The 26467-nt window shown below is 39.9% G+C and overlaps 1 protein-coding gene across 1 annotated transcript; it reads right to left on the bottom strand.

The window, feature by feature from the left end:
• Positions 1-4239: 4239 nt before the first annotated feature.
• Positions 4240-26380, bottom strand: AMD1 (adenosylmethionine decarboxylase 1). Its single transcript, XM_077779970.1, has 9 exons — positions 26260-26380; positions 10872-10958; positions 9587-9713; positions 8914-9016; positions 7760-7802; positions 7507-7651; positions 7090-7182; positions 6856-7011; positions 4240-6448 (listed from the first exon to the last, which is right to left on the bottom strand). Exons 1-9 carry the CDS (start codon positions 26367-26369, stop codon positions 6308-6310), a joined length of 1005 nt encoding a protein of 334 aa, XP_077636096.1. The 5' UTR covers positions 26370-26380; the 3' UTR covers positions 4240-6307.
• Between the last annotated feature and the right edge of the window lie 87 nt (positions 26381-26467).

The following is a 26467-nucleotide window of genomic DNA, read 5'->3' as shown; positions in this document are numbered from 1 at the left end:
CACTTCCTCTATGAGATCCTTGAGGGGGAATGATTATGGCTATTTATATACTCTTAGCATCTAGCACTACCGCCAGCTTTTAGTCCATACTCTGAATTTTTGGCCCAACACATGTAATTTTATCTGTACAGTGAACCTATTTCTTTTAAAAAGGCTGGGTGTGTTCTTTGCTCAGTATGAAGACTTTCATTTATTAGCTCCATGCCTTTCTTTTTAGAAAATGTTTACTTATTTTGAAAGAGCACACGCTCTACAAACAGCACAAACAGCAAAAAGGGGGCAGAGAGGGAGACAGAATCTGAATCAGGTTTTGCAGTCAGTGCAGAGCCTGACATGGGACTTGAATCCATGAACCATGAGATCATGACCTGAGCCAAAGTAGGACCCACAACTTAGCCACCAGGCACCCCTTTTAAGAATTTAACGTTGGGAGCGCCTGGGTGACTCAGTTGGTTAGGCGACTGACTTTGGCTCAGGTCATGAGCTCATATTCGTGGGTTTGAGCCCCACAGTGGGCTCTCTGCTGTCACCACGGAGCCAGCTTCAGACCCTCTGACTTTCTCTCTGCCACCCCCAGCTCATGCTCGCTCTCAAGAATAAATGTTTAAAAAATTTTTTTTTCAAAAACAAATTTAATGTAATTGCATAGAAACGGCCAGAAAACTAACCAGCACCCTAACTTTTGACACCTAGGTTGTTTCTACATGCAGTTTTGTATAGGACTATATTCAATTTCTTTAAAATTGAAAATGGATTGCCAGATTATTCCCCCTTGGAACTATTTTCCAGGTTACCATCGTTTAATAAGTGTTTGTTTCCAGAAAGTCTCACCAGTGTTAAGATTTCATTATTTCACCTCATTTTACAGGCTTTTAATCCCTGGAAAATGATCAGAGCTGGTTGGGAAAATGGTTGAGTGGCAGATCCCAGGAATCTGCTTGGAGAGCCAGGGTCAAGGGCATCAAGGGGTTAATGAATGCTTTTTTAACGTTTAGGGTTCACCTCAAACTCATACTAAAATGCTAAAGATGAAAGCAAATAGCCAAATGTGCTATCAAGAGTGGGGAATTAATTCCTGAATTCTACATTGACAAGGTGAAAGAATTCAATTCCCGAGTTTTAGGGTAGGTGTGAAAAGGATTTCAAAAAGTAGGTCTAGCTGAAATAACTGCAGTGACTCAGAAAATAAGTTGGGGGTGGGGCACCTAGCTGGCTCAGTCTGTTAAGCATTGTACTCCTGGTTTGGGCTCAAGTCATGATCTCAGTCATGAGACCCAGCCCTGCATTTGGGTGCTGACAGTGTAGATGGAGCCTGCTTGGGATTCCCTGCCCCTCCCCCGCTCATCCTTTCTCAAACTCAAAGAGTTGAACACTTATGTCTACTTGTGAAACATGGGGCAAAGTTTCTTTTTTTCTTTTAATGTTTATTTTGAGAGAAAAGAGAGAGAATTGGGCAAAGTGAACAAGACATTTCTGCCCCCAGTGTTTGGGAGCCTGTTTCAGTCCTTAAGTGCCATTACTAAACTCCCCCAAGGACAGGATTACCTAACAGATAAAGGAGATAAGCCGTAAGATTATTCCATGGGTACCAAAAGGGGGAGGAGAGGTCTGATAATATTCAACATCCATTCCTGAGAAACCCAGCAAACTATAAACAGATTATGTAAAAGGCATCTAACTAGGCATCTATACATAGAAACCAACAGCAAACATTTCTGATGGAATATGCAATGTTTCCTTCCTAAAGCTGAAAGGACAGGACTGTATTTAATGAAGAACCAGGATAAGACTCAGGCAAGCAAAGCCCCTAAGGAGCAAAATGCAAGGATGCACTTACTCTCTCAGATAACTGCTTGCAACACCCATCGAGCACCTCCTGAATTTTGCCCCCTAATAGTCTGCCCTTACCACTTAAATTCAACATGCATTAGAGGTCCAAACCAGTGCATTAATGAAGAGCTTAGCAAGGTCCTATAATAAAAGATTTAAAAAATTATAAATTACAAATCAGAAAATTCAATGGACACTAGCATCAAGGGCTCATGAAAACCATACAAAACATCACACGTAACATTTTTGGGAAAAAAAATTACAACAGATCCTACCCAATCCTAATTATTCATCTCATCAGTCTCTTTAAAAGTAAAAACTGAAGGGTGTCTGGCTGGCTCAGTCAGTAGAACATGCGACCCATCATCTTGGGGTTGTGAGTTCAAGCTCCACCTTGGGCATAGAGCTTACTTAAAAAATATTGACAGGTTTTAGTATTTACACAGAAATATAGGTAACCCATGGAATAGTCAAAGCATCGTCACAAACTGGTCCTATAATTTAAAAGGCGGCAAAGTACCCTGAACAATCACATGGGTAAAAACAAACTTCAATCCCTATCATCACGCCACACGAAGAAATCTGAAATGGATCAGAGACGTAAAAGCCAAAAATTAGGAAGATTTCACAAGAAAACAATACCAACACGACCACAATGTGAGGCTATGCAGATTTATTGAGACAGAAAAAGACCCATTCAGAAAGTTGATAAATCAAGATTTGAGATTAAGAACTTCTACTCATAAAGTCACTATTAGGAAAATGAGGAGACAACACAGACTAGAAAACATCTGCAAAACACTGGTTCTATTCAAAATAAAGAGCCAACCTGATTTACACGTACAAAACATTTTCAGAGAATTTACCAACAGGGAATCAAGATACGAGAACATGTTCAGTACTCCAATACAACACAGCCAGAAGCCACAAAAACACTTGTATGCAAATGTTGATAGCAGCTTTATTTGTTTTCCAAAAACTGGAAACCAATGTGTAACAGAATGGATAAACAAATCATAGTACATTCATACAATGGATACTCCTTGGCAAAAAGGAATACATGGTTCAACCTATCAAAAACTTTATACCAAATGAAAGCACTGTAGGAAGCATATACCTTATGGTTCAATACAAAGTTCCAGAGTGGGGCAAGTGGGGACCCTATCTTATGGTGGAAAAAAAAAAATTGGAAAATTGGTTAACTTGGGGTTGGGGCAGATTGTGGAGTTGCTTAAATAGGGATAAGTGAACCTTTTGTCCCTACATTGCTGTGAGCTAAAACATGTGTCCATTTTCCAGAACTATAGTTAAGATTTGCATACTTCAACTTCTAAATCTTACCTACAGAGATATGTAGAGAGATGGATGTATCAAAGCTGAATTGAGGACTGTTTTAAGTTAGGATATGAAGATTCAATGTACTATTTCATTTACTTTGTATATTTGAAAATTCTCCAATTAAAATATTTAATTACAAATCTCATCTCTGCTCTGGTGTTGTAGCTAATCCCTGCAGAGAGCCCAGTTACAAAGTCTCTCAGAGTAGAAGGGACAGAAGTCCTTCTACTTCCAAAAGAAGTTTCCATTTTAACAGGAATAAAAGGGGGGATGAAAATGTCAAGTTTGAAGGTGGGAAGTGAGGAATTGGTGACAGTTATTGGGCAGGACAATGAAAGTAAGGTTCTTTATGAAAGGTACCTTTCATAGTGTAGTATTGTATTTGCAACTTAAGGTGTCTGAATCTCATTGCTCACTTACCTGTTCTTGTGAAGGAACCTGGTGTCAGAGGGATTACACATATGTAACAACATTTTACTTTCCTAGGATCAACCCTCCTTTTACTCACATTTTAGAAAATATTCTCTAAGACACTTTTTCTGAGAAAGATCTGAATGTCCATTTTTATAAGATCCCAATTTTCAGATTATAGACAGGAAGAACTAAAATTTTGCCAAATAAGCGATCATGAGACACGTACGTGCATGGCAAAAATGATCAAGCTTCTAACTTTGTTCCAGTTCCAAGTTTATAGCTTGTTCCTCCTTCACCTATTAAAAGCCTATTCTATAAAATCTGCAACATTTCACCTTCAAACTTTTGACTTCTTTAACTCCAAACTCACACACTTTCTTCTTCTTACCACTTACCTTTCCTACTCTTTGATATCTTGATTGATATATATATATATCCCAGCTGTCTTTTAGGCTTCAATTATAAAGCCATTAGTAAGAAATGTTTAAATCTGAGTATAAATTACTTACTCTCCCAGGAGCTTAAAGATCTTCTGCTTCATGATTACTTGACAGACAATAACCACCAAATACCATTTTCCTCAAATTATAAAAAAAATTACAGATGCCTAGTATTCGGTCGTGTATACTATTTAAAAAATACACCAACAGAAAACTGTTTGAATGTCACTAGACAATGAATTAAGCAAACTTTTATTGAAGCTTAAATTGTGGTACAGAAATATATTTCAACCGATTTAAGTCCAACACCATGAAGAGAGAAATTATGGCACCAAAATTTTCCCTCCTCTATCATACACACTAGGATTAATTTTGATTACTATCCAATCTACAGTTTTAATTTTTCTAGGCTTTATTCCATACAAATTTGTGCAGTTTTCAACATTAGTTAGAAATCTTAAATCTATTAGAAAAAAAAAATCAGACCTCAAGCCAACAAATGTCATCAAATCTACTGGGACACTCACTGTTCAAGAACAAAATCCACTTTGAGCATTGGTCCTCAAAACAGTACAAAACATTAATTAGGTACTGTATGCTAATTACAGAATCAAACTGATCCATTGAAAGTTTCTTCAATGAAACTTTGAATCAACATGCTTAAAATAAAAGTCAAAATTTGTGTTCCAACCACTTGATTTCAAACCAAGTAGATTTTATGTTTAGAAACACTAAAAAAAGTGTTTCATTTCTAATACGGAAGGAACAAAAAATCATCACTGCAACGATCCAGAAAGAACCAAAAGAATTTGTGAGGACAAGAATACAAAATTTAGTCAACTTTGCTGTTTTCTCAGCTGCTTAGATTTCAGTTTTTGCAAATATACCTAAAAGATGCCAACTCCTCAAAGCCTGTATTTTTAGTCATTTCCCAATGACGTCTGGAATTTTATGTCTCATGGATAGCATTCTGCTTCACTGTATGTCTGAATATCCTCAACAGTTCTCAGTCTGGGAAGTTTCACTTGACCCTATGAAACCACGGTGAAGGGAACACCAGGAAGTGAGAACACGATCTTAACGCACCACACAAAGTCAAAGAACTTTAAGTCCTAAGATGACAAAGACAGACTCCATTTTGAACCAAAGTTTACGATATACTATGAATGAAAATTATTGGAGATAGCTGCTAAAAGCAGGTGAATCATCTGAGCTGACGTACTAAATCCAATACAACCTTCATCTTAATTTCCTTGCCAATAAACTTAGTGATAAAAATTTTTTTATACAACTACTTAACAAGTTGGTAAAGGCATGGTACTCATGAGAAGCTAATCTCATTAATGGGAACACAGAATGGCATAGTTTCTGGACCAGTTCTGCCAGTATATCCTAATATAAATTTGTGTGACTTCCTTGCTAAACACCACGTTTATTTTGGTCACTATCTCCCAAAAGAGTCCATGCCAATATAAAAGAAGGACAAACTCCTTTGACCTAAAAATAAAATTAAGCCCAGGGTCCATTCCCCTTCCCCCTCCCGGGTATAAGATTAGTATAAACCCACAGTGTAACAGTCTATTGCTTTATTGGGGGGGAGGGGGGTCGGGAGGCAAGACACCATGGCAAGGAATGAAATCAATGAAAGAAGTACAGGTACAGAAAGCAATGTTAAAACAGGAATGCACAAAATGAATAACTGCAATCATTTTCTTAAAGAGGACTTGACTCGTGGAAGATAAACTTTAATCGCTGTTGCAAAAAACAGCTGTATGAAGTAGAAATTGGTTTCAGTAATATTAGTAGAGAATATGTTCTAGAAAGTGGAGGTAACTGGATGTAAAATCCTGGCAGCAATTTAATAGAACAGTCCCAGATGATTAGGCTGAGGCCAACACCTAATGAGGACGAAAGCCTTGTCTGTGGGGAATTTTGGATGATACCTGGAGAAATATTACATTGTGCGTAAACCAAATTGAATTGTTTTCACAAGTGTTGTAAAGTTTCATATAGTAAAAGGTTTTTTCTACATGCACTTCAATTTCACAGCAAGAGTGGCATAGGATACCTAAACACAGAAGAGAGCATTCATGCAAGATATCTAACTCCTTGATATAATAATGCATACAATTCAAAATGATTACACTATCATTACATCTAGGGCTTTCTGCAGCTACAAGGTGGTGGTTATGGAAAGCATGGCCCCCGGTATCAATATCTAAAAAGCAGCCACCACCTCCTTCTATGTGTGTTCTCTTTTTGCGTTTTTTCTTCATTTTTATTAATCAACTCTGCTGTTGTTGCTGCTTCTTAGCAAAACTGGTAAAAACAAAATTGTAATCATTGAACATAGCGCTCTGGCAATCAAGACGTTTGAAACCTTCAATCTTCTGGGGTGAAGAAAGCACTGTGCGACATTTAGAACTCTGGGGAGAAAATTTAAACCAATCATTAATGCTCCCAATCTACAGAAGTATTTTCAAACACAACAGTCACGTAAAAAGAATTTAAGACTACAATCTTAATGAAATGATGGCATCTGAATAGCTTAGCAGCTGTCCAGTGGGTGGATGGAGTGGGGCATCATCCTCTGTTGACCCCCCACTTCCCCACCTGTCTTCAGGGAAAACAGGACAGAAGGAACCCATCAGTTGGGTTAGATATAAAACAAGGACCAAGTCTAATCAAAGACAAAGCAATGCTTCTACTAATAACCTCAACCAGTACTACTTCTAGATACCTGCTGTTATATGCCATCTTAGAAACATTTTATGACATGATTCACTATCCTTATTTCCTGTAAGATTTTATTGTCAATAATAAAACAAATTACCTGATTTACAAACAGGGTGGTCACAAATTTTCCCGGCTTGAAGACTTCCACAACTTTCCTGATCAGGTCATCATAGGAGGTCTGACTTAAGTTTGTTTCAAAGCTAACATAAGAAAATTCTGGTTCTGGAGTGATGTGAATAGTCCAATAAGTTCCCTTAGAGAAACAGTTTTATGTTAGCAATGAAATGGGTACACTTTTAAATATTTAATAATTAAGCAAAATATTACTTACATCCGATTTCATTCCATTCATCGAATACCCACAAGGATTGAACAGTGTGGCATCAATGACAGAACCTGGTATCAGGTCACGAATTCCACTCTCCTGGGAAAGGAAAGACTGAATTATATACAAATTTGAAATATTTTTCAAATAGGCACCTGAAGTTGCCTTGGTGGGTTAAGCATCCGACTTCGGCTCAGGTCATCTCAGTTTTTGAGTTCGAGCCCTGGGTCAGGCACTCCGCTGACAGCTTGGAGCCTGGACCCTGCTTCAGATTCTGTGTCTCCCTCTCTGCCCCCGCCCTGCTCACATGCTGTCTCTCTCTCTCTCTAATATGAAAAATAAACATTAAAATTAAAAAAAAAAGAAAAAAACCACTTAGAATGAGTTAAAGAAAAATCCAGAATTATTCCTGAAAATGCTTACACGAGTGACATCCTTTGCAGTAACACCATCTTTCATGTAGAACTGGTCCATAACTGCTGGGTCAAGCTCACTCATCAGAATTTCCAGGGTTTGATCTGGCTGACTGATTACCCGAGTCTCTGGGAAATCCAAAGTATACAAGTACCTATAAAAAGGTAAAAAAAAAAAAAATGTTTTTTCCCTAAAAATGACAAATGGCAATTTAAAATAAATCCTATATAGACACCTCCCCCCAAAACTGTGTCCAACATACCAACAGTCAGAATTCATACGTCCCATACAATATGCTGCTCCATCTGTTGAGGGAGGAGAATAAAATAAATTTAGCAGCTCCTTTTGATAGGACAGTTTTGCCTCCACCCTTCCAAATAGCTAGGGTGATAGTGCTTGCCTCCTATCAGAACTACTATTAAGGGAAGTGAATTCACAAGTAGGCAGGATCCTGTCATCCTGTTGGGGGTGGGGGGGCACCCTGTCATTTAGATAGAGATCTACTTCAGCTAGTGAGTTAGTTTGAGTGCTGAGAAAACTATGGCTTACCCTCTCCCCTCTAGAACTCCATTAAGGAAATGGAATTTGATCACCCATTTCCCTACACTCCCAAGTAAATACAAGTCATTTATGTATTATGCTCTTTCCATATTGTTGTTCCAAAGCCTCATTCAACATAGTAAATTAACTGGGAGATATTTACACTAAATTATACTCAGCACTGATACAGCCTTGTATAGTTTCGTATTAGTAGATTAAGAACAGGATAGGAATTAGACTTTCTTTTCAAATCATGCCTGTGAAGGAGGAGGGGGGAATCTTAAATCATGCCTGTGAATGGTTTTGTGCCAAGTTAGCAAAATCATCCTAAGTTTTCAGCCTCATCTAGGATATAAGCGTGTTAAAGGTATTAGATAATTTTTAGTTCCCTGACCCTGAAGCTCAAAAAGGATGGTCTATAAATAAAAGGTTAGTAAATGGAAGAAAATCATGCCAATTTGGTGGAAGTGACACTATGAACTCACTGTTGATCATTTTTAAGCCAGTTCAATTCCTGAATAGAATGCCAGGCCCGAGTTTCGTACATGGACCAGCACCTTAGCATGGATTTATGAAGTCACTATGCCTTTTTCTGAGGAAAGAGAGCATAGCCTTCATAATCACTAAATTAGATACAAATCAGAGCAACTGGCTAGACAAAGATCATTTCTTCTTCTGGCAAGTGATCATTTTTTCCTTCCATCCTTTCAACAACACTGACCTGACATGCACATAAACTCTAGAAACTGTAATCAACTTTACTGATATATTTATCCTTAATATATATCCTTGCATACATATGCTTTCACAAATAAAAAAAGATTCTGAAAGGATATAACCTCTAAGGAAACAAGTTTCAATTCTATTTAAACTTACTTGGGAAAATTGCATTAAGAAACTCTATTTCTTCCTGGAAATTCCGGTGTGGGTACCCTTGGTGAGAAGGCTTCATGAAATTCTTACGAGAATAAAAGAAGCTCTGAAAGAGACAGATAACTTCACACATAGAATTATATCACCTTTCCTAGTCAACTATTTTATGCATATGCATAACAAAATCAAATCTATAAATATTTTCTCCAATGAAATTCAACATGTTTTCCCTTTAATAGGTTTAAAAGATAGGTCTTTTGCTGGCCAACAAACAAAAATGAAACACCTGGTGTCAGAGCAAGGTTTCAGACCAATATCCATGAGTTACTGTCATACAGACCAATTTTATTTAATCTGGAGAAGAGTCTCAACAATGTATTAAGAATGCAGATCACATCTCTTGAGTTTCTAGAAACTAAAAAATACCCAATCTACTCACAATGGGTCCTAACAACTGTGGCAACAAGGTACATTATTTCTCAAACAGTAGTTTTGGATCTGAGCTTTTAAACAGGTATGCAAGCAACGATTTTTGAGAATGTGTACATTTAGTTTCACAAGTCAGTGATTACTCACATCATAACTAAGCAGTAAGTACACAAAAATTTATTTACTAGGCATATCACAGAAACCTAACATTTGTCTAGAAAAAAGGATTAAATGTCTGATTACTTACTTGAATTGAGTCAAACCCACTGTAATCCCTAGCAAGTTTCAACAGGGGAACCAGTGCTTTCAGCAAGAGGGTGGTACCACATGTCTTCAAAATGAAACGTCTCTTGGAGACAAACATGCTACTCTCACTGCATTTGGAAAAAGTCACAATGTCATAACAATGTTTATGTATTACTGAGATGCAATTCACTTATTAGATTATCATTTACAATCTTAAATTTGGCTATTAATTTAAAATGTGAGGATCCCAAGGAAGCCAAAAATGTACCACAGTATCCCACCCTTTCTAGTATACAAAAATGAGTTTAAGTTTCTAGAACCCCACAGAAACAGGTCTTGAATCAGGTACAAAGATATTAGCTCATTACACAAAACCCCTTTTACTATTAAACTTTCCTCCTCCTTACCTCACTTATCGTAGGGTATTATTTACTAAATTCATATTTCACCTTGTACTACCCACTCTCACATGTTATTTCTGTAACCATCTCATTATTTCTTTCACTAGATAATAAGCTCCAAGAAGAAAAGGAATGTTTGTCTTTATTCACCATTATATTTCTAGCACATAATAAGCATGTGATAAAGATCTATATATGCTAAACACAAGCTCAGTAAAAACCAGGTACCTTATGTACCTTGTTCAATCCAGTAGCCCCAAGGTCCATTATAACATGTATAAGAAATTAGTATTTTTATTGAATAAATTAGCTTTGTGTCCATAAACATGTTGAATAGCTTTCTTCTATTACAGCAATTGTATTTACAGGGAGAAACCAAGTTTTCACTTTGCTCAAAGTTCTGATATTGAGAGGCATATACTATATAGAAGACCTCTCTCTCTGGAGCTGCGGGTAAAGGTACAACGCCATTCTACCACCCCCTTTTACAAATACTTTCTGCTAACTACAAGGAAGTAAAATGGCAATCACCTTGAAGAGCTATTCGTTAAAACTTCAAAATCTACTGGACATCTAAAGCAATCATTTTAGGGGTGTCTATGTGGCTCAGTTTAAGTGTCCAGACTCTTGGTTTCAACTCTCAAAGTTCATGAGGTTGAACCCTGTGTCAGGCTCTGTGCTGACAGCGTGGAGCCTGCCTGGGGATCCCCCTCGCCAAATTAATAAATAAACCTAAAAAAAAATTTATTTTATACAATATTTCTCAAAGTAAGGTAAAAATGATTATAGAAATAAGATCCAGAGGAATGATTTGCTATTCCATGGAATGTATTATGGTTCAGACTGATATCAAGTAGCTAAAAAGTTTATTTTTGCAGGACTTACCTGAGTACATAAGCTTCCTGCTTGTCAGTTTTTGTCACACTTATGATTGAACATTGCACATCCTTCAAAAGTATGTCCCACTCGGATCTATTATTTAACAACAAAAAAAAATGTGATTAAGTCAGAACAGTAATTGACTACTTGAATAAAAATTATAAAGCTCTCACACTTGGATGTTTTAACAATTTACGCAATGGGTTTTTTATTTGTTGTCACATTCTTGTTCCAGCTTCTCTTATGATGAATAATATTTAGTTTTATTTCTAAAGCCTGTAATTGACATATCCACCCAATAACAAACAGTAAACTGGAAAACTGGAAAGTATACACACTATTTACAATTTAGGAAGAAAAAACAAATGACAAAATGACTAAGCCATGCACAGAGGAAATTCAAAAGGCTCATAAACCAAGGAAAATCATTACCTTTTGACCAACAAGCCAGTAAAGAAATTAAGTTACAATGAGATGTTTTTGTCTATCAAATTTTTAGATTTTAAACCTTTCTATTAGAATTACAATTTAAAGAGCATTTTTTCACTGATAAGCCTAACAAAAAGATTTAAAGGCCTGACAATAAGTAAACTGGTATTTAGTGTATAGACACTATTTTCTATCAAATTGGTAGCTGATGTTCACAATACCTAGTGGTGTCTAAAGTCTAGGAGCATGAAAAACTTGAAAAATGGCTTTTGTTGGCAATTTTGGGAAAACTATGCAGTTCTTTTAATAGGATCAGAAAATGTTCATTTCAACAAAGTAAAGTCTTTAGTACAGGTAATGGGGAGCAAAACAGAAGTCAAATGGGCATAACTAAATAAAGTAGTTTTAATTTATTTGAAACCTAAGAAGTGCTTCCTTTTTGGGGCACCTAGGTGGCTCAGTCAGTTGGGTGTCTGACTTAGGCTCAGGTCATTGATATCGTAATTTGGGGGTTCCAGTCCCACACCAGGCTCTATGCTGACAGCTCAGGGCCTGGAGCTTGCTTCAGATTGTGTCCTTCTTTCCCCCTCCCTGACTGGCTCACTCACTCACTCAGTCTCTCTCTCTCTCTCTCAAAAACAAATAGACAGTGTTTAAAAAAAAANGAGGGTCAGAGAGAGAGGGAGTCACAGACTGAAACAGGCTCCAGGCTCTGAGCTGGCAGTCAGCACAGAGCCCGACGCGGGGCTCGAACCCACGAACCGCGAGATCATGACCTGAGCAAAAGTCGGACGCTTAATCGACTAAGCCACCCAGGCACCCCAACATGCCCGCTTTCAACAGAAATACATAAAACAGTTCTACAGAAAAAACTTAAAATTACCAGTTAAAGGCTAGGAAATTTTTTTTAGTATTTTTAAATTTATTTATCCAGTTTAGACTTTAAGAAATCCTCAACAGCGGTGCCTGAGTGGCACAGTCATTAAACCCAAGTAAAGATCTCGAAGTTTACAACACGGCTCTGCACTAATGATGCAGATGGAGCCTGCTTGGGATTCTTACTCTCCTTCTCTCTGTCCCTCCCTCGCTTGTGCTCTCTCCCAAAATAAGTAATACAAAAAAAATATTAAAATACAAAAAAGAAAAGAAAGAAATCCTCAACAGCACAGCCAGCACAAATATAGGTGGGGCGCCTTGGGTGGTTTCGTTGGTTGAGCATCTGACCTTTGATTTCGCTGTCATGATCTCAGGGTTCATGAGATACAGCCCTGCCTCTGGCTCTGAGTTGACAGCTGCCTACTTTGATTCTCTGTCTCTGCTTCTGTCACTCTCACTCTCTCTCTCAAAAATAAACGTTAAAAAAAACTGCAATTATTCAAGCTACCGGAATGGAATTAGAAATATGTGTATCCAAGATCCAATTAAAATAAGGAAAAAATAAACTTAAAAAAATACAGGTATGTTTTATTCTTTTGTATTAAAATTCAAGCACAGGGGTGCCTGAGTGGCTCAGTCAGTTAAGCCTGGACTTTGGCTCACATCATGATCTCACAGTCGGTGGGTTCAAGCCCTGTGTCAGGCTCTGTACTGACAGCTAGAGACTGGAGACTGCTTTGGACTCTGTGTCTCCCTCTCTGCCTCTTCCCTGCTCTTGCTGTCTCCCTCTTTTTCAAAAATAAACATTAAAAAGTTTTTTTAAAAAATTCAAGCACAGTTCCAATGAATCATGCTAGCATTTTGTGCCTGTTTCATCATTTTTAGAAGAGATTATTACTGGCCCAATGGGCAATTATATGACCAACCACAGAAGGCAGTAATTAATACAGTGAGTAAATTAGTTCAACTGAACAGTACTGACACCTATCTGAAAAAACTTAAATACACATTAGACTGGGCCATATCTTTGCAGTTTGTTTCAAATTTTTTAAATGGTACAATTTGTTACTTAGGGAAGAAAAAAGTTGCAATGAAGACTCAGTTCTGAGCAATACAAACCGATCATTTGACTCCTCTTAGGAAGTCAAGCAAAAACATGGGCATTCCCCATTTCTAACACTCAAAATTCACTAATGTATGCATTTCAGAACCCATTGTATTTTAAAGAAAATTTTTAATGTTTACTTTTGAGACACACAGAGTACCAGCGGGGGAGGGGAAGAAAAGGGGGAGACACAGAATTCGAAGCAGGCTCTAGGCTCTGAGCTGTCAGCACAAAGCCTGACACGGAGCCTGACGCAGGACTGGAACTCATGAACCACGAGATCATGACCTGAGCTGAGGTTGGACACTTAACCAACTGAGCCACCCAGGTGCGTGGAACCTACTGTATTCCATAACAGGCTTTTTTATTTTTTCAAGTAGGTCCCACACCTGGGCTCGACAACACAACCTTAAACCCGGAGATCAAAACCAGAGCGGAGATCAAGAGTCAGATGTTCAACTGACTGAGCCACCCAGGTGCCCCTAGGCCCTTTTTTTTTTTTTGAAACCTGGTGGGCAAGAAGACCTACTTCACATGACTAATAAAAATTACATAATACATACAAAATAAGAATTCAAATACTAAATAGAAAGGTAAATGATAAAAATATCCACTATACATATAAGAAGCTTTAAGTTAAATTTTGGCAGACAGGGTTCTCTCTTTAGAGGTTATCTGATTTAGATCCTACCTAAGACTTCCCATTAGAATTCTCCACTCACTGGACATGCTACTGAATCCTATCACTCCTCAGTTTTTTATATACACTATCCACGCTGATTCCCTCACCCCCAGTTTTATAAGTGACATACATCACTGTATGTAAGTTTAAGCCATACAGAATAATGGCTTGACTTTCACATTGTGAAATGATTACTGCAGTAAATTTAGCATCCACCTCAGATACATTAAGAGAAAGCAAAAAAAGAAAAAATTTTCTGCTATGAAATCTCTAAAGATTTATTCTGTTAACTTTCATGTTTCATACAGCAGTGTTAAGCAGTATGTCAAAACTTTTAATTGTGCTCCATGTACTTTTTCTTTCTTGTATAACTTTGCAGTTCTCTGGATTTAAAAGCTGTCTTGCTGTTTTATTTGCTTTGGCTTTCTATGAATTAATTTATCCTTACATCTTCCCCCAACTGTTTCCTTTCAACATTTCCTTTGAGTGGTTCTTGGTCAAGAATAGGGTACTAAGACTTAGGTAATCAGAAGGTCTACACACACGGATGGGATATGTTTACTGTGGGCCTTTATGCAGGGCATGGTGACCGGGTGGTTTCACTGGGGAACTCCTTCCCTATCACTATTTTTAAAAAAAGTTCTTTCCTGGGCAGGTCAGATTACCCAAATATTCCATTCTCTTGCCTAAAGAGCATTAAGATCTCTGGTAGGCAAACAGGGTAAGGGGCTAGGAATCTCAGTCAGTATAAGCTTATGTTCTTTTTTTTTTTTTTTTCTTCAGTATTGCCAATCTATCCCTCAACAGTACCTGGTCCCCTCATTTCAGAGTGATCCTATTTTACACCCAGAGAATAAACTATCATCTAATCTTCAGATCTCCTGGCACCCCAACTCTCATTTTACTCACATTTTACAACATAAAGACACTATATCAGAACAGTTGAAATAAATAAAAGGCACACTAACAAAATATACAGGCTCTATCCCCATTCGCAGTATTTCAGTCACACCGGGCTTTACCACCAACCATTCTCTCCCTAGAAATGGCACTATAAACTCAATCCACCTAAATCAAGCCACATGAGAGTGAAAGACAGCATTATAATTATGCTGAGACAACACACGTAAGCTTTGTTCTCGGGTACTGCTGGAATGATTTCACCCTACCTAGAACCCCTGTCCTCAGCCCCTCTTCTTTCTTCTAAGCTCAAATCACCTATTTCCACCAGGCCAACTGTCATTAAAAAGTTTTATTTTTTACTTTACAAAGAGCACGAGCACGTGCACACATGGGGGGCGGGGGAGAGGGCGGGGCAGAGGGAGAGAATTCAAGCAGGTTCTACACTCACCACAGAGCCTGACATGGGGTTTGATCCCATGACCCCACTGGAGTCAGACCCTCAACTGACTGAGTTACCCAGGCACCTCAAAAGGTTTTAAAACTCAGAAAGCATACCAAAGTATTTTGGTATTCATGCCAACCCCACTACAGTCATTCCATGTAGTTAGGGACTTTGTGTTGTATTGTTTTTCTCTCCAGTACCTACTCCAGCTCATAGGAGGCTCTTAAATATTTGCTGACTCTGGCAATAGTAATTATTCTGATGAGATCTTATGGACATTTGGGGAAATCTCAGCCTTAAAGTTTTATTTATTTTTATTATGTAAAAAATATTCCTATGCCCAATGTGGGGCTTAAACCCATAACTGAGATCAAGAGGTAACATGCTTTACCAACTAAGTAGGCCCCCTCCACAGCTTTAACATTTTTAAATCTAAAATGGTTACACGATCCTTTACTGTTTAAATTTGTCACCCTAATAATTCAGGTATTTAGAGGGCAATTCTTGAAAAGATAAGTTTATCTTGTTAACTAACCAGATACATATTCCACTTGAAATGCCATCTATTTTAATCTACATAAGTGAAATTTACTCATTTCACTGCCAAATAAGTTTAGTTATAGAATCTACTCATTATAATGAACATAGATGTGAATATTTTCTCAGTTTTTTTCCTGCAACACACTCTTCTCTTTCTGGAGAATCTGCAGATACAAACATGTTAAACTTTTTGGTGTGAAGAGAACCTGAGGGAACTGTGGGACATTTCTTCCTCCCAGTCTTTTTTCTGTGTTGTTCAAATTGGGTAACTCCTACTCAATCTATCTTCAAGTTCACTCAATCTTCTGTTATCTCCATTCTACTAAAGCCCACCCAGTAAGCTTTTTATTCCAGTAGTTATTTTCCTGTTGTCGTTTTTAACATTTATTTTTTAGACAGTACAAACAGGGAAGGGGCAAGAGAGGGGGACAGAGGATCCAAAGGGGACTTCGCATTAAAATCTGTGAGCTCAGGGGCACCTGGGTAGCTCAGTCGGTTAAAAGCTTCAGCTCAGGTCATGATCTCAGTTTGTGGGTGGGAGCCCTGCGTCGGGCTCTGTGCTGATAGCTCAGAGCCTGCTTTGGATCCTGTGTCTCCTCTTCCCTCTTCTCCCATGCTCATGTTGTCTCTCAATAATAAATAGATGTTTAAAAAATAAATAAATAAAATAAAATAAAACCAGTGAGCTCAATATGGGGCTCAAACTCGCAAACTGCGAGATCATGACTGACGAGGCCATCTGTTGTATTTTTAAGTTTTATTTTTTTATTTTTCCTAGACTTTGTCTTTTTCTTTTTAAGAGTACTCATTCAAGGGAAACTTGGGTGGCTGAGTTGGTTGAGCAGCTGACTATGGCTCAGGTCATGATATCATGATTCGGGAGTTCAGGCTCCGCATCGGGCTCTGTGCTGACCGCTCAGAGCCTGGCCTGCTTCCAATTCTGTGTCTCCCTCTCTCTCTGTCTCTACTCCCCTTGCATTCTCTCTCAAAAACAAACATTTTTAAAACAATAAAAAAAAAGTATTCACTCTTACTTCCTATGGAATGGTTATGATAGCTGTTTGTAAAACTTGACCGGCATCACCTTGGAAGTTGTAGTCTTTTTTCCTTTGAGGGATGCTGATAATTTCCTGGTGATTTGTTAAGTTGAATAATTTATGATTGCATCCTGAGCATTTTGATCATGTTATATAATTTTAAATCTTGTTTAAAAGCATATTGATTTTAAAAAATTGTTTTAGGGGCACCTGGGTGGCTGGGTTAAACATCCAACTTCAACTCAGGTCATGATCTCACAGCTTGAGAGTTTGAGTCTCATGTCTCACTGGTCTGTGCTGACAGCTTGAAGCATGAAGCCTGCTTTCGATTCTGTGTCTCCCTCTTTGCCCCTCCCTTGCTTGCACTCTATGTGTCTCTCTCTCCCGGTCAAAAATAAATGTTAAAAAAAAATGAAATAAAAATTGTTTTTAGGAGGCAGTTGAAATGGTTAAGTTCAGTCTTCAAGTTTTCACCCAATTTCTATGGGTTATATGTTATGGTTTCTGTTTAGTCATGAAATATGAAAGCCCCTGCCATCGTATTCAGATCTGTCTTACTTGTCATCCAGTGGCCAGACTGGGAGGTGACCTATCAGTTTTCAAAGCCTTTGATAAACTGTTTGTGATCCAATGTATACAGGAGCAGCTCAGTGGTATTCATATAAATCTTTATGGGATCACTTTCTTCACCTTTCCTCTCCATAATCTGGCTGACAATTTCTGGTTCAGGGTGGGGGGCCAAATTCTTGGTCTTCTCCATTCTGCCATGACTATCTGGCCAAACAAGGAAACGAAAAGAGAAAACAGCAACAGGGATATATCCATGATGCTCTTTACTCTTGTGATCACAGTTATCGTCGAAACATACAAAAAGCAAAACGATCCAAAAAAGGGGGATTTTTCCCCACTCGGACTCAATGCGGTTGGCTCTCTTTCCTTTCCTGTAGATCAGACAAAGAGGACCTCTCTTGGAGCTCTTTTTGTCTGCAGCTAGTGTGCAGTTACCAGCTTCTGGCAGCTTTTCAGACCACCAAGAGATAACCAAAGGAAACAAAAGAAACAGGAAATCACAGCTGTCTCAGTGCTACTTTGAGTTATGGTTTCCTTCTCCAATTCACCTGCTAACAACATTTACTTTCCAGAGCCCTCAGCTGTTACATGCATTCTGTCCTAAGTTTTTAGTAAATGTAAAACAGAGTGTGCTTTAGACAGGGTGTGCTTGTCCCTCCACTTTGAGGGACACCAGAATGCTCTTGCACTCATTCATCATTAGTTAATAAATTTTGCAACCAAACTCTTCCTCACCTAATAGAAACTCTCTAGTATTTTTTTTTTTTCAAAGTCACAGTATGAAAGAACACAGTTGCTTTAAAACTTTAGGGGCACCTGTGTGGCTCAGTCGATTAAGTGTCCCAACTTCAGCTCAGGTCATGATCTCATGGTTTGTGGGTTTGAGCCCCGCATCAGGCTCTATGCTGACAGCCCAGAGCCTGGAGCCTGTTTTGGATTCTATGTCTCCCTTTCTCTCTGACCCCTCCCTGCTTGTGCTGTCTCCCTCTCAAAAAACACTAAAAAAAAAAAAAAACAAAAACCCAACACCTTAACACAACTGTATGGTTTACCAACCAAAACGACAATCTTAGAAGAACCCATAGGCTCAAAAAAAGAATAAATCAAGGGGCTAGATGTGAGAAAAATAAAACCGAAAAAGTCTATATAAAGTCCCCCCCCCATATACATATATGAAGAGAAAGATGAAAAACCAACACCAACGTGGGGCTCAAACTCAACAACCATGAGATCATGACTTAAGTCAAAGTCGGATGCTCAACCAACTGACCCACCCAGGCACCCCAAGCCTCCTTTTGTAAATAAAGCTTTATTGGATCCTAGCCATACCCAGATCATGTATCACCCCATAATAGGATGCTCTTTACTAATAACAGTACATGGGTTGAATAATCTTAGATGACTATGCCAGAAAAGCGAAACACTAATGGCATATTTTATACTTAAAACTTTTTTTAAGGGCACCTGGGTGGCTCAGTCAGTTAAATGTCTGACTTCGGCTCAGGTCATGAGCTAACAGTTCATGAGTTTGAGCCCTGATATGGGATCTGTTCTGACAGCTCAGAACCTGGAGCCCAATTACGAATTCTGTGTCACCCTCTCTCTCTGCTCCTCTACTACTCGTGCTTGGTCTGTCTCTCAAAAAAATAAATAAAATGTTAAAAAATGAAGTTAAAAAATTTATTTATTGAGAGAGAGAGAAAGAGAGTGTGTGTGTGCGCTCGAGCGCTTGTGTGCAGAGGAGGGACAGAAGGACAGGGAGAGAGAGAATCCCAAACAGGCTTCGCAATGACAGCAGTCATAAGCGGGACTTCATCTCACTAACCGTGATATCATAACCTGAGCTGAAATCAAGAGTTGCTCAACCAACTGAACCACCCAGGCACCCCTATATTTAAAGTTTTTTTTTTTTTTTAAATAGTCTGTGGTTTAATAAAAACAGAACAAGCTGGAGTGTTTACAAGGAAAAAGAAACAACTAAAACGACTTCTATGTTATCTGATTCAACAAGACCCCAACTAGACAACTAACCACATTTTTAAATGTGGTATTCAAGGAGTAAATGCCTCAAGTCAAATGACCTTCAACAAAGGTGCCAAGACTACAAAATTGGTGGTTGGGGGGAGTCATCTAATGGTGCTAGGAAAACTACATGCTCACACAAAATAATAAAGTTGGATCTTTACCTAACACTATCTACAAAAAATTTTAAAAATAGATTATTAAAGACAAAAATTAAGACCTAAAACTACAAAAGTCCTAGAACACATGGGGAAAAGCTTCGGGAGATTCGATCTGTCAATGCTTTCTTAGATATGACACAAAAACCACAGACAACAAAGTCAAAAATAGACAAATGGGACTGTATCAAACTTAACTTTTGAATATCACAGGAAAGCACTAAGAGTCAAAACACAATACAGAATTGGAGGGGTGCCCGGGTGGCTCAGTCAGTTAAGCGTCCGACTTTGGCTCAGGTCATGATCTCGCGGTTTGTGGGTTTGAGCCCCGCGTTGGGCTCTGTGCTGACAGCTAGCTCAGAGCCTGGAGCCTGCTTCAGATTCTGTGTCTCCCCCTCTCTCTGACCCTCCCCTGTTCATTCTGTCTGTCCATCTGTCTCTCAAAAATAAATAAAACATTAAAAAAATTTTTTAAATTGAAAGAAGTCAGCCCAGATTACACTGATTTTAATCACAGTACTAAATTCTCAATCTCGAACTTTATTTTAAATGCTTGTTTAGAGAGAGAGGGCACACATGAGTTGGGAAGGGGCAGAGAGAGGAGAGAGAATCCCAAGAAGGCTCCTTGCTGGCTGCACAGAGCTCCATTTCACAAACCGTGAGATCATGACCTGAGCGATCAAAAGCCAGACACTTAACTACCTGAGTCAACACAAGTGCCCTCAATCTCAATCTTTAAAATTTAGATCACTATCCAGTATAATTACTGCTACATTCAGTTGATTACTTTCAACAGGTCCACTTCTTTAAAAAGGGTGGCTTGGAGATAGCAGTACAAACTTTTTCAAAATTTCTGTGAGAAAGGTAATGAGAAGCTTTAATTCAATAGAAGCTTTTCTACTTCAAAACCTTCTTACACTAAAAGGCTTCTTGGCAAGGGACTGTAAATTCCTTCAATGTAAAATTACTGATTCTGCAATACTGTGCAATGATGTAGTCAAGTAAGGCATGAGTTCTGGGAAAGTTAATTTTGAGGTATGACTTAGAATCCTTACAACCAGCCCTAATCCTTTACTAAAAATTACATTTTAGTCTACAAAATTTGAAGGAGACATAGCAGAACATTCCACTTCATCTTAAATGTCATTTCCAACATGACCACCACCGATTCTAGTTGTTATAGTTTCACATTAACTGTGAAAATACACCTCTAACTTTCCCATAATTTTTATTCTCTTCACCTCCACTACAATTTCCCATCTGAACCCACTTCATTGCTAAGAATAGCTCAGGGCTATGAATTCAAAAGCAAAAATCTTTCCTCTCCCTCAAATCTCTTATTTCCCTTTTATTTATTTATTTTTGAGAGGGAAAGACAGCATGAGCGGGGGAGGGGCAGAGAGAGAAGACACAGAATCTGAAGCAGACTCCAGGCTCTGAGTGGTCACCACGGAGCCTGACACAGGGCTTGAACCCACGAACCCGGGAGATTGTGACCTGGGCCCAAGTGGGAACGCTCAACTGACTGAGCCATGCAGGCAGCCCAAAATTTATTTCCTAACAGCCTTCCTTCCCACAGCTGCCATTTCCTATAATATAAAAGACTTTTGTTTGACCCAGCAACCCTAAGACATTTTAATATATATGATCACTGATTTCTGTTTCACATCCTTTTGAAATCTGAAAAACTGGTAGAAAAACTGCAGGTTAAACCTAACACACCATCCCTTCCTTTTACATCTTAACTTTAAATAATGTGTGAAATAAGTCAGTTTTTAGAACACAATAGCTATTCCTTTATCCATATGGATATGTATACTTGGAGTGGTTTTCTTTTTCTTTTTTCTTTTAATTTTTAATGTTTTACTTATTTATGAGAGAGGGAGACAGCGTGAGCAGGGGGAGGGTCAGAGAGAGAGGGAGACAGAATCTGAAGCAGGCTTCAGGCTCTGAGCTAGCTGTCAGCACAGAGACTGACGCGGGGCTCAAACCCACAAACCGTGAGATCATGACCTGAGCTGAAGTAGGACACTTAACCAACTGAGCCACCCAGGCGACCCTTGGAGTGGTTTCCTTAAGCATACTGTTAAGAGTGGCTCAGTCGGTTAAGCGTCCGACTTTGGCTCAGGTCATGAACTCGTGGTTTGTGAGTTCCAGCCTCAGGGCCAGCTCTTGTGCTCACAGCCCAGAGCCTGGATGGAGCCTACTTCAGATTTGTGTCTCCCTCCCTCTCTGCTCCTCCCCTGCTTGTGCTATCTCTCTCTCAAATATAGTAAAATAAATAAAATATAAAATAAAATAAATAAAATAATATTAAACATTAAAAAGAAAATATTCTTCTTCAAAACAAAACACCCCCATATTGTCCATATTGTTAACCAATATTCTTCAACTCAAGCCAGACAGAATTTTCCTTCTTAAAATAACAAAAACAAAAAAAATGTATAGTATGCCCCATGTCTCCCTTAAGAAGTTGGTGAATTCTACTAAATGGCCTATAGAAGAATGGGAAATGTTTAACAGGAAAATTCTAGATGGACTTGGGGGTTAAAGGTGGGAAAGATGTGCCAATTTTGCTTCAAGTGCCTTGTGTTCGCTCATACTTTATTAAAAATAAAATCAATTCCTGATGGAAGGCAGATCTAAATACGAAAAGCAAACCGTTTAGGAGGAAAAAAGAATATCTCCATTAACCTCTAGTGAGTAAAGACATCTTAAATAGGATACAAACCTGCTAACAGGGGCAGCTGTCTAGCTCAGTCAGCAGAGTATGATTCTAAGGATTATGAGTTCAAACCCCATGTTGGGTGTACACATTACTAAACACAAAAAACAAAAAATAGGGGTGCCTGGGTGGCTCAGTCGGTTAGGTGTTCAACTTTGGCTCAGGTCATGATCTCATGTGAGTTGAGGCTGGCATTGGGATCTGTGCTGACAGCTCAGAGCCTGGAGCCTGCTTCAGATTCTGTGTCTCCCCCTTCCCTCTGCCCCTCCCCTGCCAGCACTCTGTCCCTTGCAAAAAACACACTGCTAACCATTAAATGGAAAATATTGGTAAGTTGAGACTACATTAAAACTATTAACTTCTGTTTCTAAAAATATCCCTAATGGAATGAAAGGGGAAGCCAGAAAGGGTGTAAAATATTTGTAATACACATTAGATATTTATCCACAGCGTATGAAGGAACTTCTACAAACTATACAACCTATACAAAAGAATAGGAAGATATTTCACAGAAGAGATCCAAATGGTGATTAAAGATATGAAAGGATGCTCAACTCCATTAACCTGTTGGGAAGTACATACTATTACACACCCACAATAGCTAAAATTAAAAATACCAAGTGCTGAAAATATGGTGCTAGATATATGCACCACCTTATGATGTAACAATTCTACTCCTAGGTGTATATTTAACAGAAAAGTGTACTGCTTACTAAATGACATATTAGTGTTCATAGCAACATACTTATATTAGCAAACTGGAAACTACTCAAATACCCATTATCAGAATGAAAAAACTGTGTTATGCTAACACAAAACGTCAAACATAAGACTGATAAAAAAAAAACAGAGGCCTAATATAATAATGCATACTAAATGATTCCATGTTATTTAAAGCTCAAAAACAGAAGAAAACTAATCTATGGTGGTTAGAAGTTGAGAGGAGGGGTAGGACAGTATTTGGATACTGTGGTATAAGGGAGCATTTTCGCGGAACATTCTTGTTCATCTTTTTAATGTCCAGCATCTGTGGCAAGGCTGTCTTAGGACATTTGTGCTTCTCTCTCTCTCTTAATCCTCTCCATGTCCTTAGATTTTTCTTGGTTTTATAGAGTATAGTTAATTTACTTGTTCATTTTAATCCAGTCTGTTAATGTCTTCTAACTATAGTCTGTCTGCATTTTAATGGAATTACAGAGAGTGGGAATGTACAGACAAGGACTCTCTGCCTTCCACATTTTTATCATTAAATAAAAATAAGGCTACAAAGATACAATACTTCGTAGAATATATTATAACTATCTTTTCTACTAGAGTCAGAATACATCAAATTGCTAGGACACCCTTTAATACCTAGTCTTTTGGACTATATTCAGACATATTTTCTTCTACAGCCTTGTTTGCTTACAAAAAAAGGGGGCGGGGGGAAGGCCTTTAAAAGCAAACAAAAAACAAAACCCCAACCCCCCACAACAAAAAGCCCCAAAGATAAAAGATGATAACATTTACGGTGGTTACTATGTGTCAGTTTTTAAAGCAATGTACATATACATTCCCTTAATCCTCACAACTACCCAATGATGGTAGGTACCAGGATTGTCATCATTTTAGAGATGAAGAGACATTAAACAGCAAGCTATTAAACACTTTGAATTCAAATTTAGATATTCCAGAGGCAATTAACCATTTCCCTTTGCCTTACTCTTCTCGATTATAATCCTCCTCTGGGGCCTGGAATACTAACTCTAGAAACCAGAGGCCAATGATCCTTCTGGCCAGGACACTGACTTCAGGTTATTTACCTAGCATCTACTATTTTTCTCTCCTACTGAGTAACCTAACCAGTGCATCCTTGCTTGATTGACTGGTCACAGAGAGAAGTTCCTACCACGGTTGTCAAACGACTCTGTTAAATCAAATAGATTTTCCAGTTCTTACAGTGAACTGGAAAAATAGTGACTCAGTGACTTAACGAATGTTAAGGGTCTATAAAATCAGGGCACCAAATCACAAACAAAACATTTTGTCCTTGAAGGTTTTAACTTTTGCCGTCATTTTAAGAGCCACACTGAGGGAGCAAAACAATTTCTGCTGACCAAAGTACAAACGAACAGTGGCTCTTACTTACAGAAAGCAAACTGCCTTTTTATAAGCCTTTCCCCCCTCCTCCTTAACTCGGGGAACTTAACCAAAAAAGCCCAAGCTTAAATTCTGGCATTTCTGCCTAAGAACCTGGGGGAAAGGAAAGCCCTCTTCCCTTTATTAAGAATGTGTGCTTACAAATAAAGCTTCAAAACATTTAAAGAGCCCGAGCAAAACCATTTGTTAACCACCTTATGAGAGACAATCATTAGTTCTTCAATGACACGATTTTCTAGATTATCTGATCACAATTGTTGCACCAGACGCAAACCACCACCAGGGAGTTTCCCTTTTGTGAAATGGAGGAAATACTAAGCTTGCCCGTATTCGTAAGTAACTAACTGCCTCCTATAATATAGTGCTTAAAGCTGAACCTGGCAGAGTGAAGGGCTACATTAGACATTTTAAATGTCGCACAAAGCCTGAAGAATGAGACCTGCCATATTCTACCTAACAGGACGGTTTTACAAGAGAATCCTTCAGGATAGATCTACTGCCTTAAAAGTCCCGGCAGCACGTGTCCGCCCGGAATCCCTTCTCCAGTTGCTTTTTGTCAGGGACTGCAGCGAGTGCAGCCTACATTCCTGAAACGCCCATTGGCCTACACCCTGGGGCCAGGCTCCCGGCCGGGCCCAGGAGCTCATTGGTCGTCGCCTCAATGAGGCGGCCGCGCCGGTTCCTCCGCCGCACCGCCACACTCGTGCGAGGAAAGGCAAGGGGTGCCTGGCGGTGTGAGCGCCACGAGAAAGGCCCAGGCACCTCCGCAGCCGCCCGTGCTTGCATTTGCGCTCGGATTTTCCAAGACCCCGCGAAGACCTCTCCTTTTCTGCGCGATCAGCCCAGCGCTCTCGCGTGACTGCCCGGGGTGGGAGGCTGGGGCCCCAGATTCCTTTGCAGGCTTAAGCATTAAAGGTATTATGTCCTGGCTCGGACGGGCCTCTAGCCCGTAAATTCACACAAACCTTCCTCCACCCCGCACCTCGCCCGGAACCCGCCGACGCGGTAACAGGTTACACGGCCAAGGTCAAGAGTCTCCGGGACAAGCCTCGGTGGGCTCCGCGGCCGTCTCTCAGGGCCGCCCCGAAAGGGATTTTGGTGCAGAGCACGTTAAGGGCGGCGGTGGGGCCCAGCCACTGCGACACCACTGCTCCCGCCCAATCCCCGCCGCCCGGGCGCCACATGCTGCCAGCGTCGACCGCGGGCGGGAGGCCTGCGCGCCAGACCCTCAGTCCGAGACCGGGAGAGCCCCCACCTCCCGAAGCACGCGGAGAGAACGAGCCCGGCTTCAGACTCCCTCCCTCCCTCCTCGCTCCCCGAGAGGGCACGCCCGAAGTAGCGCCTGACTAAGGCCGTTGAGCCACACCTGCCGGGAGGCAGCCCGCGCGGCCCCAAGGGGTCCCCACCCGGGGTCCTGACCGCCAACTCCGGAGGGTAAAGTCGGACGGCGCGGACCCACAAGCCTCCCGGAGTGGCACCGCCCGCCGCCCCGCACACTGCGAGGGGGACGTTACCTGAGCACGCGGCGCGCCGGCCTCCTCCCCTCCCCCCGGGCAGCGCCCGGCCCGGCAACGGCAGCAGGAGATGCCGGCTCCGGCCCCGCGTGGACCCGGCCGCTCCCCCCAGGCCCGAGGCGCCCCCTCCACGGCCACGGAAACGAGCCCCGCCTGCGGACCCGCCCCCACCTGAAGGCTGCGGGAACCCGAGGCTCCCGACCCCAGCCCGTGGCTGGTGCCTTCCCGGCAGCGACAGCACCCAGCACCCACCTTGGGATGGTGCGAAGATCCCCAGATCCTTGGTTTGCGTCGGGTTGCTGCCTGGAGAACCAAACCTCCAGCAGCTTCTCGGTCCCTTCGAAAAAATGTGCAGCTTCCATCACCGTGAGACTAGCNTCCTTTTTTTTTTTTTGCTATAATTTTATATTAACTTTTTTTAAAAAAAAGGATTAATAAAATTTTCCCGGCTTTTTTTGTG

This window comes from Crocuta crocuta, unplaced genomic scaffold (genome assembly GCF_008692635.1).
Source record: "Crocuta crocuta isolate KB4526 unplaced genomic scaffold, BGI_CrCroc_1.0 scaffold147, whole genome shotgun sequence".
In the NCBI taxonomy this organism is placed as follows: Eukaryota; Metazoa; Chordata; class Mammalia; order Carnivora; family Hyaenidae; genus Crocuta; species Crocuta crocuta.
This window is presented reverse-complemented; position numbering and strand designations above follow the sequence as displayed.

Bases quoted from the DNA above. Each gene is read 5' to 3' on its own strand.
- AMD1 (XM_077779970.1), bottom strand. From the start codon at position 26,369: ATGGAAGCTGCACATTTTTTCGAAGGGACCGAGAAGCTGCTGGAGGTT. The intron at 10,959-26,259 runs GTGGGTGCTGGG...GTTAAATAATAG, and splicing joins GATCTTCGCACCATCCCAAG to ATCCGAGTGGGACATACTTT. The intron at 7,012-7,089 runs GTAAGTAATATT...TGTTTCTCTAAG, and splicing joins TGAATGGAATGAAATCGGAT to GGAACTTATTGGACTATTCA.